The sequence below is a fragment of the Electrophorus electricus genome, chromosome 5 (assembly GCF_013358815.1).
Source record: "Electrophorus electricus isolate fEleEle1 chromosome 5, fEleEle1.pri, whole genome shotgun sequence".
In the NCBI taxonomy this organism is placed as follows: domain Eukaryota; kingdom Metazoa; phylum Chordata; class Actinopteri; order Gymnotiformes; family Gymnotidae; genus Electrophorus; species Electrophorus electricus.
In genome coordinates, this window is record NC_049539.1 from 4,759,358 (window position 1) to 4,775,389 (window position 16,032).

Consider the following 16,032-nt stretch of genomic DNA (forward strand, 5'->3'; position numbering starts at 1 on the left):
TCTCTCCCTCTCAAGGCCAAAATGTGTGCACTTGACCAAAAGCTGTCTGCCCACACACGGGCAGATTTTCAAAACACGCAGCCTGTTACGCAAGGCGAATTTTGATGGCTTGGTCTCGGTGGAATTTCTCTTTCCAGTAATAATACAACAATAATAAGGATGCTTTTAAAGGGAAGCTTTTATTTTTTATTTAGCAAATTACTTTACACTGTTGCAAATTATCTGTGAAACTATTGTTTTCTGTTCAGCTGTGTGCTATGTTTTATCTAATTGACTGTGAACCTATTGGTATATAACGGGCTCTGCTAAGTAGTCGCTGCCCAAACAAGTCCGTTGGGAATTAAGATCAAACAAATTAGTCAGTTCAAAGCAGGATGTAAGGCAAATAAAAGAACAATGGGGCATAGTGAATTGGTCAGACACATTAAGAATGCAGTCATAGCCGAAACAGCCGCAAGAGTGTCCGCTGGGGCACGGTGCCTATGTGGGCAGTCATCATTCACAGCCGTAGCCATCGTAGCTCGCAAATAGCATGAATAGATGGGAATAGGGCTTCACTGACTGTTCACCTCCACTCCATTTGATCATATTCAGGGGCTGTGAAGAGGAACTCGGGTGCAACATTTATATGTGGTGCTTTGCATTCAAAGCAATTTGTTCTCCCAGAGTGAGGGGAGATAAACAAAAACCTTGACTCTGACTAAGCGCAAACTTTTGCGTCATGTGCCGAGCGCGATCTCCCAGAGTGCGCGGGGGAGGGGAGAGTACTCGCTTCACAGATCACTGAGTGTGATTAGGTGTGATGTGCACCGCCGAGGGGGTCTCTAGAACACCGGGCCACACTCTCCTGCCGTTCCATCACGTAGGAGGAGAGGAAGCAGGAAGGATGCACAGACGGCTAGATGGATAGGCTCATGAAGGATGGGGTGATTTGAGGAGAAAGGAGAGGATTGCTTGTGCAAAGGTGACATTGAGGTTTTCAGCAAGTAACCCTACTTCATCATCTGCCCATACTTTGTGAAGGTCAAAAAAAGCTGCTCAAAGTGTCACATTTTTTAATAAAACGGCAGTTGTTTAGGAAACTATGAGTCTTTTTCTCTATTACTACAGCCACTTCTAAACTGTGTTCCAGGTCAACACCATATTCTTACTCTGGCTACCTGTTTCATCTGTAGCAAGCCACTGTTTTTATCAGGATGGGAGGTTACTGCACCTTAAAGAAGTCTTTAGGCTTCAGGCCATTTAGTCCACTAGTCAAAAGGAAATGAGATGTGTTAGGCTCCTTCATGGAAAGTGAGGATGTACATATTTCTATACCCACTTCCCCGTGAAAAGCGCCCTGCTTGTATTCAAAAGCTGTGTTCTCACAGGGTGACTCACCTATCCTATCCCATCCACCTATCCTAGCACATCCTTTGTTTTTAAGAGCTGGATCCGTTTCAGCTGAGCATTTTCCAAGTTCAATATCGTATTCGCCAGTCCACACAGAGCCAACGGTGCTTTTCGTCATCCCAGTGGCTGCTGGAGGACCCTCAACCCCGGCGATGCAGAGATGGGTGAACAGGCGGGAGCCCATCATACGAATCCTGCACTTGTTAATATCAAAGGGTGCATAAATGAGATTAAAGTTGCAACACCATAGAAGCCTCCATTCATTAATGGGCCAGTAAAGATGTACATTTTTCTGGATTAAAGAGACAGGAAGAGAAGAGCTTTAACGCACGTTAATCCCTGAAACAGCTAATCCTGATGTACTACTCATCTTGGTCAGGAACAAAAGAGAACATGGTCTGCTAAAACCACTACGTGCATTTAACACGGGCTCTTTCTGTAAATCTGGCCGGTTAATCAGCATCTTGCTGTAGGCATGTGCAGGCACTAGCCTCTGTCTCCTCTGTCAGGCCTGCTAATGAACTTCTGTGGGCTAATTAAGCAGCACAGCGCGATTATCAGTGCGGTTAGCTCGCAAGGACGGCCGGCTGTCCACTGAACTCCCTTCGCCGTCTCTATCAGGGTCAGTGAGCTTTTTTTTTTTTTTTTTTTTGTCTCGTCAGGCCCGTCTGTTGCTATTAGGGTTATCTGAGGCCAGAGGAAGTCCTAGCAGGAGCAGGAAGTGTAATAAGCCACCTGTCTCCTGGTACTGGGAGCCACATGTGAAGTCTTTGAGTGTCTTGCCACACTTGTTCACTGGGAGGGGAATGGAGGCAAAAGGTGTCTGTTCTTTATTTAAAAAATATTTGGAATCTCTTTGGAAAAAAAGTGTCGAAAGAGAGAGGTGTGTGTTAAGGATGGATATTACTGCAGTTGTTATCTGAGATTCTCCCAGCAGAAAAGACGCAAAATGATAACAACACCAAAACTAAGAACAAATCGAGTGATTAAGTGGAGAATGCATGGTCAGGTGGCAGGGTTTGGGGCCTACTTCAGAGGTACCGGCTGGCCCTCCCATCAAAGAATTCCTGGCGAGGTTGGGCCAGTGATGGAGCAGCTCAGGGAACCGGGATCCGTCTGTTCTCAGAGGCTGAGATCCTTCAGGTACCCTCTTAATTAGCAACTCATTAAAATAAGAGTGGAAGAAGAAAAACGAATGCAGCCTGACTGATGGTCTAAATAAGGAGTTGAATTTTGTAATTAGGACCTGAGATCGGGGGATCGCAGGTAATGAGAAAGTGCAGGAAGGTGTCTGGGGAGATGGTCACACCTGGACCGAATCAGACGCGTGACTGACTGCCAGAGCCTTCGAAACCCAGGTGGTCTGTCAGGTGGAGGCGTGCCTCAGCTCTGTGCTCGGCGCAGCCACCAGAGTGCTAATTTAGACCAGCTAAGTATGAGTACGTGCACACCACCGGCTAGCGGAGCAGACTGCCTCTTGTAGATTGTTTACCGGGGTAACTATGATCTAATCAAGTTTCCCAGTTGGAGCCACTTCAATGAGAAGGTGCTGAGTGCGGGACAAAAATAGAGCATGCTGCAAAGAACTGAAATGTGCTGCAAGCAGAAAGGGGGTGGGGGGGAAACAGAAAGCAGAGTCTTGAGTCAAAATTCGCTGTGGGGAGGCAGCAGGTAGCCCAGCCAATCGAGAGGCTTCTTGCGATTCATAAACATGCCTAGTGAGTAGAGGATCTGATTTAATCTCAGTGGATACGAGAAGATTTTTTGACAGTTGACAGGAGAGGTACAGTGGACTGTTTGGCTTAGCCCACCCATCCACCCGTTTGCTGATCCGCTCCAGCTAGCTGACCGCTGGCGGAGATCTCCAGCCGATCTCCAGCTGACGCACCCGGCTGGCAGAGGCTGCCCTACATCTCGTTAGAGAAGGAGTGGAGAAGGAGGGCCTGGCAGCTTTCTCCCTGAGAAGCCGACACTGCCTCTGCCTTGCTGCAACCTGAAGGGCTTGCAGGGATGCTAACGGGAAGGCTGGGAGATCGTTGTCAGATCATTGTCTGGACAGAGGCAAATGAAATGATGTGGAGAAACAGCCCCAATACCCCGCTGGCACAGGCAAGTGAACCTGTGGCAGGACTTGGGGTGGGGTGGGGGGGGTAGCGTTCGCAGATCAATACCCCCCCCCCACCGATGCTCTGAAAGACGGTTTATGAGCCATAAAGGACAGGGGTGATGGCCTGGTTCTGTTTGTGACTCAGTCTGTCTCTCTTGCTCTCTCTCTGTCTCTCTCTCTGTTTCTCTTTCTTTCTCTCCAGTCTTTTTCTTTCTCACCCACATTTTTGCTCTCTGCCATCTTTCTTTTCCTCCCACTCTCCCTTTCCTTTGCCAGCTGTGCTCAGGGGCAGAGGGTGATGAGGGCCCTCTCGTGTCTCTCCAGATGGTTCACTGAGCAACAGCTGCAACTCAGGGTGGGAGAATGGGGTGGAGAGAGACCCAGGAGGGCCCACGAGGAATGATTACAGTTTCCTGATGCAGCCAGGTAAAAATGGCAAAGAAGAAGAAAGAAAGAAAGAAAGAAAGAAAGAAAGAAAGAAAGAAAGAACTCAGTTGTTGAGGAACAGTGATTGACCTGGTTAGCTAGTTGTAGCAGCTAATTCCTGCATTCCCCAAGTGGTACCTGAGCCTCCCACACACTGCAAGATGTAATGGTGTGGGCACTGACCTTGTTACGGGAGGGCCAGAGGTGTCATTTTGAAAGGGTGAAGGTGACTGTAGCTATTAGTGGGGCATAGCACACAAATTAATTATAACCATGTGCAATGCCATAAATGATGAATGCTATACAGCAAGCATATTCAAGTGTATGCTGGGCATATTACGGCAAATGAGAAGATTTGATATGCAGCTAAATTATAAATGAAAAGTCTGAGGGAGACTGGAGAGGGTGAGGGTGGACGACCTTGGTATTTTCGGGAGGGATGGAAGCCTGAGATCGGCCAATCAAGGCGTGCTCCTTCAGGACGCTGCGGGAGTGCACTTTCAGAACGGTGTGGGAGTGTGCTTTCAGGACAGTCCGGGTGTGCACCTTTGGTACCTTCAGGATGGTGTGGGGGTGCTCATTCAGGATGTTGAGGGAGTGCTCCTTCGGGATGGTGCTGTAGTGCACCTTCAGGACGATGCAAGGCTACACCTTCGGGACAGTGAGGGGATGCTTTCACTATCTGCATACCTCCACCAATCCCCCGCCCGCACCCAATTACCTCCTCCATAACTTAATGCAGGGGCAATAAGTGTGTTTTTGGCGGTGTAATTCTACACCCTCAGGGCAGAGGTGAAGCAAGTGCTGGAAAAATCAGGCAGAAACAGGATCATCTTCAGCTGTGTGCTGTGCTCACAAGCAGACAAAACCAAAGACCCCAAAAGACCCAAAAAAGGCCTAAAGCCTCTCATTTCCACCCGCAGCCGATGCTGTCGGGTTCCCCGGGCGAACATGTCTGCTTCGAACAAGGCCCGCTTTCTTCCTCCATCTGTGGGAAAAAGCGAGCAGGCGAGCTGGAGGACTCGTAATGGGTTGGTGGGGGAGGGAGGCTAGCAGAGAGGCCAGGGCGAGGGGAGGAATGGAAGGAACTCGCACACCTCCGTGCATGACAATGAGGATACCATTCAATTAGCAGCAGCTTATGGCTTCTGATGTTGATTACCTCAGACAGGCCAGCGGATCCTGGCCCTGCGCTGATTACAATAAGTATGTGCGGGAGCAGGACAGTACAGGACTACGGGAACTCTCAGATGCTTCCTTTTAGAAGTCGTCATGGGGACAGGGGCAGCTTGCCATGTTCCCAAGGCCTTGACCCCCGTTTGCATATGTCGCTCTTCATAGTGAGTAAGTGCACTGTAGCATGGCGGGCTGTACCATGGTGGACCGTACCATGGTGGAGTGAGTAAAGGGAGGTAGGAAATTAGTTTTTGGTCCACCTCTTCCCCCACAGCTTTGCTGTAGTTTAGTTCACAAAACAACAAATTGTGAAATCATTATCACACAGTTAAAATGTCATAACGTTACTTTGGTATCAGTTTACCATTTTCTGACAGATTTATATATTCTGCATAAGTGATGAAATTAACCACGGGTGATATTTGCGGATGATGGTCTAGTTATGCGTGCGTCATGCTTAATGAATCTCAGCGTGAGAAGCACAATGCCAGCTTCAGCCGGATGGCTATTCATCATATTGACAGTTACATTATTAGTCGTTGTGGCAGATCATCTTTTCATTTGTTAAGCTAAGGCCATCTCTCCTCAGTAATGGTAGACCCACTCTCTGTTGTGAGAGGCTTGCACATTTTAATTGAAGGTTTTCATTAGGATTGCGTATGAGACGCTGCCAAAAACAACGTAAAATCCCCTGGCAGGCCTTCTATTTAAATACTGATATCTCATTTAAAGTTAGCAAGCTGGCTAAAGGACAGACAGTGTAGGTGAAATCGCTCAAACGTCAGAGAGAGGGAGAGATTAGTTGAGTGTGTGTGTGGGGGGGGGGCATGTCTGTTTTCCTTTCTTTCAGTCAAGGCAAAACACTCATCAAAGTGCATGCTGCATAATTGCATGTGGAAAATAATAGACATGAACATTAGTGCTACAAAGGCCAGTTATCACAGGCTCTGGGTCATCTCCAACTCGAAAAGGCTGCGATTGACTGTTGTGATGGGGGGAGACTGGAAGAGAGATAGATAGAGGTGTAGAGAGAGGGAGCTAGGGATGATGGTAGATAGGGAGGGAGGGAGGAGAGTGGGAGGAGTAGTAGTGGGGCGGTATGGAGGGTGAGTGGGATGGATGGGAAGATGAAGACCTGGAGGGAGGGACCCTAAAAAATGTACCACTCTTCAGTCATGTTGTTGCCTTATTTTAGTTTATTTTCCGTTTACATCTCCTAAAGCTACTGACACACTCTGTAATTAAATTCCAGACTTTTTTTAAATATGCAATTCCTGTGTGTGTGTGTGTGTGTGTGTGTGTGTGTGTGTGTGGGTTTTTTTTTAGAGGGCGAAAGTCAAATGAATAAAAGCGCATTTCAGTATTCAACCAGGAGTGGGTAACGGGGGCAAGGGGGAATACGGCAGGTGTGATTATCACAGCGATTAGAGAAAGAAGGTGAGTAGGTGGAAGAGAGAAAAACTGTGAGAAGAGAATGTGGCCAGAGGAAGGCATTAGTCATATCCACGCCGTGTTTTCAGATTACAGAGAGGAAAACAGAACTGGCTGTCAGGAGGGAGGGAGGCGGAGATGCGACGCTGCTGTCATGTGCCTGTACCTGACAGTGCTCGATGAACAGGGTCAGACCGAAATGCCTTCCTTCTTTGAAGTGAGCGGTGAGGTGATGCTTCGAATGCCCCGTTTCCTCTGTTTAAATTAAGCACACGATGGCATGCAGTCGCATTGCTTCAGGGGTTCAAAAAGCTTGGGCCTTGTGCCTCAGCATGTATATGGGAACAGCCGGACCATTTGGAGGTGGTCCCAGTCCGCAGTCACATGGCCCAAGCTGTGGTCGGGGTCAAGCAAGACCAAACTGTTTGTGTGGGTGTATGTGATTTAACATCCTCCCTCCCTCTGTCTCTCGTTTCGTGTGTGGAGATTAGGTTTGCTTGCTCCAGTGAATATTGCAGATGCTGGTCCAGTTCTGTGGTTTCCCCAGCAGGCCCTGCTGGATCAGGGAGTGGCAGGCCGTCTCAGCGCCCTCGTAGCGGCTAGCCGATGGTTTGGCAGCTCTGCTGAAAGGTCTAGGATCAATTGTGCCGTTATGTGACTGGAACAAAGCATTGTGGCTCCAATCAGCCAAAACGCCCCCCCCCGGCTCCCACCCAGTGACAACGTGCTGGAAATTGCAAGTTCAAGGAAATGTGCTTGATGAGATCGCAGAATCAATGGAGAAAGTGCTGGGGCTGAATGAGAATGGGGCCTTTGTGTGTGTGCATGCTCCCTGAGCACCCCCATGCCCTAAAATAATATGTCCCACCACAGGGGATGGCATGCCGGAGAGCACCTCCGTCCTCGGCACATCTGGCCTGGTCTGAACACCCTTATCTCCAGATGGCAAAGTGTCCATTGAGCAGCAAGGGCCTGTATAAGAGGAAGTGTTGGAAGGACATTAATTAAAGCCAGACGCTTCAGTGCAGCTACGTTTTTTGTCATGCATTCTAATGCACTGTGCTGCATGCTTTCATTACTGCGCTGCAGTGTGCATCAGACGACAGCGAGCAGTGTATGTAAAGTTGTACCTCTAGTGCACCTAGATGCCAACGCTTGTGCTCCTACACATAAGCGTGTGGGCAGACTGTCTACACTTATGTAAATGGAGCTGAAGGTGCTTATTCAAATGTAGACACATGGTACACCGCGACCGCTCGCGTCCCATTCATGCACAGGAATGAGAGGCGTTTGCACGCCTGCCAGCACATGCGTGCACGCACACACGCATACGCGGCGGGTCCAGCAATGCGGCAGATAACCCCCCCCCCCCCGCCCTCGCCGCGGCTGTTTCCATGGCAACGAGCTCCGTTTTCTGCCGCTGAAAAGTGGAAGCTGACAGGAAGCGCAAGCCACCTCCAGCAGGGGAGCGTGGGGCGTGGGTGGGGCGTGGGTGGGGCGGGGGTGGGGCAGGCGGTAGGGGGATGCGTATTGGAGAGTGATGGTGGGGGACTGATGGAAGTGCTGAAGGAGAAGGTGTGGTCTAACGATCAGCCCGCCCTCTGCTCCACCCCGTCCCCTTACCTGCACTTACAGCCAATCCAGTGCGAGCCACAGTGATCGACACCAAAACATTTGCTCCCATTTAAATGGATCTTGGCCACATGGCCGGCCATGCAAGTGAAGGGTCACGGACGGTCCTTGTGACCTTTTGATTCCCCCCTGCCCCCCAGCACACACACACACTTCCCATTTTTGCCTGGAGTTTTACAGTGGCTGGAGAAGAATCCCACTCTGCCGTTGAATTTGGTGAGTCATGATGTTTCCCCTTCAGTAGATCCCTGCACATGCTGTATCCAGAATAGGCTCGGGACACTGAAAGTCAGTATTCCGTGTAAGGATTAAGGTCCCCTATTGAATTTTGTTCTTTGTTGAAAATCATTTTGCGGTTCACGACCAGTCTGATACTTCATTGAAGGTTCTGGAGTCAGTCAGAGGTATTAAGAGCACAGAGGGCCTTTTATTGCAAAATTCACTTTAAAACCAAAGTACCGGAGATTGCAACAAAAAAAAAACACAAACAAAAAAAGTTGAAAGCAATCCAGGCCTAAGTTGTTTAAAACCTATTTAAAATGAAACATAAATGCTCTTGAAAATTACTGACAAAGATATCTAGGTTGCAAACAAGCATATAAGATTTTACACTGAGGATTCCATACTGTGATTAAAATATTGTATTAGAATATAGCATCAGAATTAACATGAACACATTTATAGTAAGCCTTATCATTCCAGTGAGTAATACATAAAGCTTTTGAGGAATTCACTGGGTAGCACATGATGGATGGGTCACTAGCAGAAGCTGGCAGAAGCTGCATAACATGACTCATGGTTTCAGCAGACTTCAATGACTAGCATGTATTATGCAGCTTATTGAATTACTGAAACCTGATTTGCTGTCATTGCTGATGCTGTTTACCTTTGTCACACTTTCACAAAAATGCGGACAGACCCACCAGTCACGCAGATTTGTTTTCGGAGGCCATGTAGACTGGTCCATGACACTTCGGCGATCAGTAGCTTCAGTGCTCCACTGCAGGCACAGGCTGGGGTGAAATGAATGAATAAATATGTGGTTTGCAGTCTGACTAGTCTCCAGTGCAAGAGGTGTTTTTTTCTCCTTTTCCTAAAAAAGATAAAACACATGTAACTGGGAAAAAGTCAAAGGCATTCCTCAGTATTACCAGGTAGGAAGTAAAGCTATCAAAATCAAGACTCTGAAGTCAAGTTTCCTTTAAAAATGATTTTCACTTGCTGCAATTTTTAAAGCCTGTGGCTTTTAAAAAAGTGTTGACTGTGGACTGTACCTTTGAACCAAATGACAGACCATATCTAAGACATATTTTTAAAGATGAAATGGGACATCATGATTGCTATGCCACATGGATCTGTTCATATGAGACATAATTATTCCTCTTACCTGGTATTCATGGTCTTTTTCAGGCTTCGTCTCTTTTTCTCTGCCTGAATATCAAAATGGTTTTGGCTAACACATCAGAATTAATCCCGGAGCACTAACTTAAACTTTCATAAACACTTTTTGGATTTAAGCAAAGCATACACACGTTTAAGAGATATTCACTATTCACCGTTTGGTACCACACCCTCCTGGCAGATAAACGTGTTTACACACTCATCAGTCATGGAGATAGCAGAGAAGCATGGAGAAGTGACATTTTAGGTTGCTGGGAACAGTTTTCATTTTGGATCATGCCAAAGGTCTTCTCCTCAAGATTGTGGTAAATAAGGAGTCTAAGAAAGTTCCTGCAAGGACATTACATTTTTCAACCGAGGTCTTTAGCCTTGTTTATGTCTGCAGAATACTCAGTGAATTTTCTTTTATAATTCACTCCAGTATTTTTGAGATCTGTTTAAAGAAGCAGAACACTTTAAAGGCTTTGGAAGGCTGGAGAGGATTTTGTATACTGAGAAGATGAAATACTGACCAGGGTGCCTCATGGAGCCCATAAAGGCTTAAATCTGCATCAAGACTGAATTTTTTTGCCCTTTCCAAAAACAGCAGAATTTCACAAAAGTGCATTAAATTACCCGAACAAACAAGATGACAAACGCGCACAATGAGCGAAGGCCAAGGAGGTCATGGATCTGTACTCTTGCACAAAGGCTGTGTGGCAGACCTTCGATATCCCATGCTCATCACTGCAGGCCCATCCTCCTGCTTCCTCTGACCCACTTCCTTTAATTGAGTTTTTGGCCTCTTCACTGCGTCTCACTCTTAATCCCTTGTGAAGCGGGTGTTGCTTCGCTCTTTCCAGTATTTCTCTTCCTCACCCTTTTGCCCAGCTTTCATTATTGCTACATCTCTCTCTCTCTCTCTCTCTCTCTCTCTCTCCACACACCCTGTCCCTCTGCCCTCCTCCGTCTCCCCGGAGCGGAGCTCTTTCACCCAGGCTCTTCATGTCCCGCACTCTCCTAACACACCCCCACCAATCTGTTTGTCTCCCTTTCCTCTTGAAGGGAGATGTGCGTGGCTTCGATTTGCCACCTCCTCTCTTCCCTGTCCAGCCTCGTGTTCCAGAGGCTTCCGCAGCACTGAACAAATCCGATGATCGATTTTTGCCCCTCCTGACCCGAACCAGAGGAGGACCGCCCTTGCCAGCTGCCCGTGAACCAATTACTACACCAGTCCACAATCCCCCCCACCTCCCCCATCCTCAACTGCCACATCCTCCGTATTGTCTCTCTATACTACCCTCTCATGCTTTTCTTTCCACACTCTCAACACTAAGTAGCCCCACCACCATCACCTCCAATTACTCAGCCCGACAAAGAGCGCCCTCCTGCAGGCTCCATCCTGATTGCCTTCCTTCCCTAGCTCTCGCGCGTCATCCCCTCCTCCACCCCTCACCCCTCACCCCATTCCCTCAACACAATTACCATTATCACAGCTCCCCCTCACACGGCCCCACCCATGTTCCCCGTGTTCCTGGAATACTCCTTCATTTCTCGAGCCCAGCTCTCGAAGGTACACGGTCCCTCGATATCTGGTGGCTGTTCTCCCATTTAATTAAGGCTTCTATCCCTTCCCCGCCTGGTTCTTTATGAGTGAGTTAGTCATTACTCATAGTCTGAGCACCTTGGTCTCAGTCACCTAATGGCTCACACATTCCCGTTTATGTGCTATGTTTGAGGAATGTGACACTCTCTTGGCATCTAATAGGTGCTGCTGCCATTCACCTCCTGCCTTTGGCCTGTTAGTGATCTGCTAATTAACACTACCAAAGCACAATGGTACCATTTCAGTACACCACCCCCCCATCCCCCAGGTTCAGATTGCGAGAGATTCTAATCATGCACTGGTTTCACATCTCTCTCCACCCTCAGAGTTTATGTCCAGCACCTTGGGTTCAGGTCGTCTGGGTTTTTCCGAAGGTTATGAAGAAAATTAGAGAAGATGGGCTATATTTAGGAGGGAACAAAAGTGCAGGCAGTAAATATTCAACTTGGATCGTGCCTAATTTTCAGGTGACAGTGCCACCTGGAAATGTGTCAGTACTGTTCCAAGGAAGAGGAATGTTTCATAGAAATGTCAGTCATCTTCCTCTAGCTAATCAAATAAGCATGATGTGATGAGGTGGGATTTAGTGGGGTAAACGGGCTTTTCTTAATGCAACCAGTTAGACTCTCTCGACGCTGGAATTATGCTGGATCCAGACATCGTTGCAAAACTGTGGAAGCCTGGCATGGAGACTGCATGTGCCATGTGGGGTGAGTATTATATGTGGAGGAGGGAAAGGCTTGCAGGGTTGTCTAGGCAGCAGAGCTATGGGCAAGCATAGCTAATCTCAGTTTCCCCTCTTCCTCCTACTTCATCAGTTCTTTGTGTAATACGTTTGTTTTTCCACTGGTGCGGAAGCGCATCATGGGACTCCCTCAGGCCTCCCATGGCCTTGTGGGATTGCTCTGTGCAAGCTCATTCATCCTGCTCACCAGGCAGGCAGCAGCCCTTGTTTGTTTATGTGGTTCTTTCTGATTTGCTCGCTTGGCCGTGTGAAGGCACTTGATGCTGAGGTCTCTTGCTTGGCCAAGTTGGCCCTCATGAGCCGAAAGTTCAGGCCTGCGTGGACTCTTATATACCCCTCCTTTGTGATCGCCTCAGTTTCCTAACAAAAACGAGAACAGTTCCTAACAGGAAAAAGGCCTATGCTCATGAGATCTGAGATCCAGCAAATGTCGATTGTTAAGCTTTGAAAGAATCTCGTTGGGAGGAAGTGTCAGGCTTCAGAGGATGGCCACTGCTCCAGATCGGTAAGAAAGCCGGCGGTGCGTGCTATGCAGGCCAATTCAGCGCTCTTCTGGATGGGCCGAGTTAGATAGGACATCAGAAGACATTTTGGTGCCAGCTCCATGCCCCACACAGATGGCCCTGGGCAGAATGAGATAACAGCTCCTCTCATATGTAACAAGCTGTCAATAGCATTTTTTGACCTTTTAATCTTGAAACAATCTCTCTGCATCATGTTTCTGACTCCTCACCCCAATCTTGCAGCCTCTATCCTGGAAACCAAGCATCAAAGTTGGCACCCCCTTAAAAAAATAAAATAAAATAAATAAATAGAAAAAAAAGCCTTCCCTACTCTTCATTTCAGAAGTTCTTTTGAAGTAAAAGTTCACACAGTAACATTTTACGAACAACTTATTCTCTATCTGTTTGCTTGATTTCCTATCGATTTCCCAGAGCCTTGGTCTAGCAGAAAAAGAGGGAAAAGAAGAAAGGCAGAAGAAGAAGAAAGAGTGATCAATGTTAGCGTGACCTTGCGCAGGGATATCGGACGAGTGCGTTTCTCAGCGATCATTAACCAATTCCGTGCTGCCAGTCCGAGCAGAAATACTTAATGACCATTTCATATATTTTTTATCCATCTCTGCAGTTTTGTCCAATGAACACCCAACTTTGAATCTCTGTGCAGTGCGAGGTGGATTGCGTTTCCCCCCCAACGTTGTATTCACAAACGCTGTGACTGCAAGTTGTCAGCCCAGCATTCAGAAAGCCTCAATCAGCGTCGCATCCAGGAAGCGTGGCAAAAAAAGGGAGGTGTGCCCGGTGCTCGGTGCTGGGAGCTGCTGCCAGCATGCGACCCTCACCCCGAGAGCACCCGTGGCATGCATGCGGGCCATTTTCACCTGCTCTGCTGGCGCAGTAGCAGTGCTGTGCTTGTGTGGTTCATCCACACACGGTTCTTTTTTTTTTCTTCTTCTGTTTGATCAGCATACAAAGAAAGAAACGGTGTTGACGCTTGAGCTAATGAAGACCTCAAACGATACTCTAGTCATCATGCCGAAAAAGGCTCCTTGTGGTTTGGCTGGAGCCATCTGGTGTTGAAAACAGGATCATGTGAAACAGTCCCTCAGAATAACATGTTTCTACTACAGGCCTTAAAGTTCAACCAAACAGTGCAAACTAGGAACAGGCGCTAATGTTGCCACGCGCTATGAGATTCATTACTGTGCTATGCACTGCTTGCTAACTTTTCACACAAAGTACGACCTGTGAAGTTATGCAGATGTGCTAAAAAAGCCATGTAGTGGTTTGGGATTTTTAAAAAGTCCTTTCTAATGCACAGTGCCGTTGTATGAAGACCTGTTGTTTTGGATATGAGAGGTTTTCTTGTGAGCCATTATATATAGTACGGGACAGTATTGAACGCACTTGTCCAAGTGACCTGTGGTTCTTGGTGCAGCAACAGACAGATCAGTCACAAAATCTCTCACAGACATGCTGTTTGATAACGGCTTACTGGAGGCAAAGCTAGATTTGATGCTCTTGTCTGCCCAAAATATGGCTGGAGGCTAAATGTGACAGTGCACCATTCTGCTAGCCTCCCTCTCCCATGGAGTTTGAAAAGCTGCATCCGCTTCATGCTAACCGCTATTTGTATAGTGTTAAACCTGAATAATGCGCAGGAAGTGCTTGCCTGTGCAGCTAGATGGTTGTCAGGTTAGAGGACGGGTGATGCAATTGGAGCCATCCCGAGGCAATGGAGGGCGGGTGTTTTAACGTGGCGTTAGAAAGGGGTCAAGGGCTGACAAGGTTGAAATGTTGAAATGCGTATAATTACAAGAAAACACCATCCAAACCTGTCAATAGACCAAATGATCCAGAAATAAGTCATTAAAGGCCATCTAAAAGATGAGATCGGTCTCTCGAGTTCACCAGCATTCTATCCGCTGCTAGCCGGACTAGTCTTTTGTGTTTAATAGTCCCTTAAATATGACCCACTGTTGAGGTGTGTTGGGTTGGTGCCCAAGCTCCTCCCACCCCTATACCCAGGCCCATCTGGGCCCGCCTGGACCAGAGCCGTGCGCCATTTCCTCTCCCTGCATGGGATCCGTGATGGGCGATGGGCAGCAAGAATGGGGATAGGCGCGGGGCCGAGGCAGCGGCCCTCCCGAGATGCCCACTGCCGCAGCGGAGCAGAGCATGCCACAAGACTGGCAAGAGAGTGCAGAACAGGAATCCGCGGGGATGGTGAGAATTAGGCAGAGTCTGATTTTAAAGACCTTATTATATTTCTCACATCAAAGTTTCAATCAAATTCACTCTTTTTTCAAAACAAAAAAATGGCAAAATAGAATGTCATTGTGCCAATTTTTTTTTTTTTAAACCTAAAGTGCCTCCTATAAAATTTTCTTACATCAGGGGAATGTTTACGTTTCAGATTGCAGTACACTATCTCCAACTTTTTATTTTTTCGATAATTTGTTTACACCATTACATCATGCCAGTCACAAGTTTACACTGTCCAAGATATGAGGAGTAGATGCCTCATCACGATGCCAGGGATATTAGACCATGTCCAGTAAAATGTGCAGTATCGTGTTTCAACAGCAATTATCCTGGGCAGAGAGCCTCAGTGCCTGTGCCTCCACCTTGTCTGCGCTGTTTTCGCTGTTTTCGTGTCAGTCTGCCGTCCTCCCAAACCTGTGCTCATGCCGTGGGACGCTTTGACAAATGCGGGCCCTCAGGTGTGGTTTCTCCTCGCTCTGGCGTTGCCTGGGGACTCGGCCTCGCGTTCTTGTCCTCGGAGGTCGTTCGATTGGGCCTGTGACTCTTTAAGCAGAGTGGGGTTCGTCAGGGCTCATTTGAGTGATTACGTTTTAACGAGAAACTGTTGATGTGCATTCAGCCAGATTTAGAGCTTCTATCCATCACTGCCATCGTGCCTTTTCTTCTGCTTCTTAGTCCGCTCCATCCATCTCTCGTCTCTAAGCGATATGGAGAAGGGAGGAAAGTGTTCCCTTATTAAAATTTAATTACAGGCAATTTTACTTTGGCTTTTTTCCTTCAGTCAAAGAGCTCCTGGGCATATACAGATGCACCTTCACCTTGCTACACCGGATCTCTGTCACTGCCATCGTTGCTCCAGCCTTCCAGCCTCTACGGCCTTCCCGGGCAATTACCTGTACAATTAAGCATGAGGGCCCCGTTGCCCAAAATGCTTCTTCGTGGCGTTAAGATCATCTGAAACGAGACCCAGGGTTCAATGTAACACTCGCGCCGCCATTTAAAGACGATCTTTGTTTTATGATGCTTTTTGGAAAACCCAGTCTTGACTTTTTACTTTTTTTTACAGTCTGTGCTGGACCGGCGGCTGGCGAGGCACAGCTTCTTGGTGGGGTCACTGGAGTAAATGCTTCAAGCGGCCCAGCTCAGGTGTGCAGTGGAACCAGAACTCAGAATAAGAGACCATTTTGGGGGAAATAAGTGTTCAGTCCAATTTGTATAGTGTTTTTAAAGTTAGACACTGTCACAATGCAGCTATATATATAAAAAAAAGTATCCTGGTCATTTCCAGTGATAATTTTACCCAGACCACTGCTATTTTGGAGAGACCCATTTTTCTCAGTAATGTCTTTTTTGCCCGACAAACACTGACCGG

At 47.5% G+C, this 16,032-nt stretch overlaps 1 protein-coding gene across 2 annotated transcripts in view; it reads left to right on the plus strand.

Annotated features, from left to right (window-relative positions):
• Positions 1 to 16,032, plus strand: part of iglon5 (IgLON family member 5) — an 83,334-nt gene that overhangs the window by 41,438 nt on the left and 25,864 nt on the right. Inside the window, exon 1 of one of the 2 annotated variants that reach the window (XM_035526337.1) lies at positions 6,717 to 6,756. The exons of the other annotated variant lie outside the window; for it this stretch is intronic. Coding sequence (XP_035382230.1) covers positions 6,732 to 6,756 — 25 coding nt within the window. The 5' untranslated portion in view covers positions 6,717 to 6,731. Of the gene's footprint in view, positions 1 to 6,716; positions 6,757 to 16,032 lie in introns of those variants that run through there. 2 annotated transcript variants of the gene reach the window in all.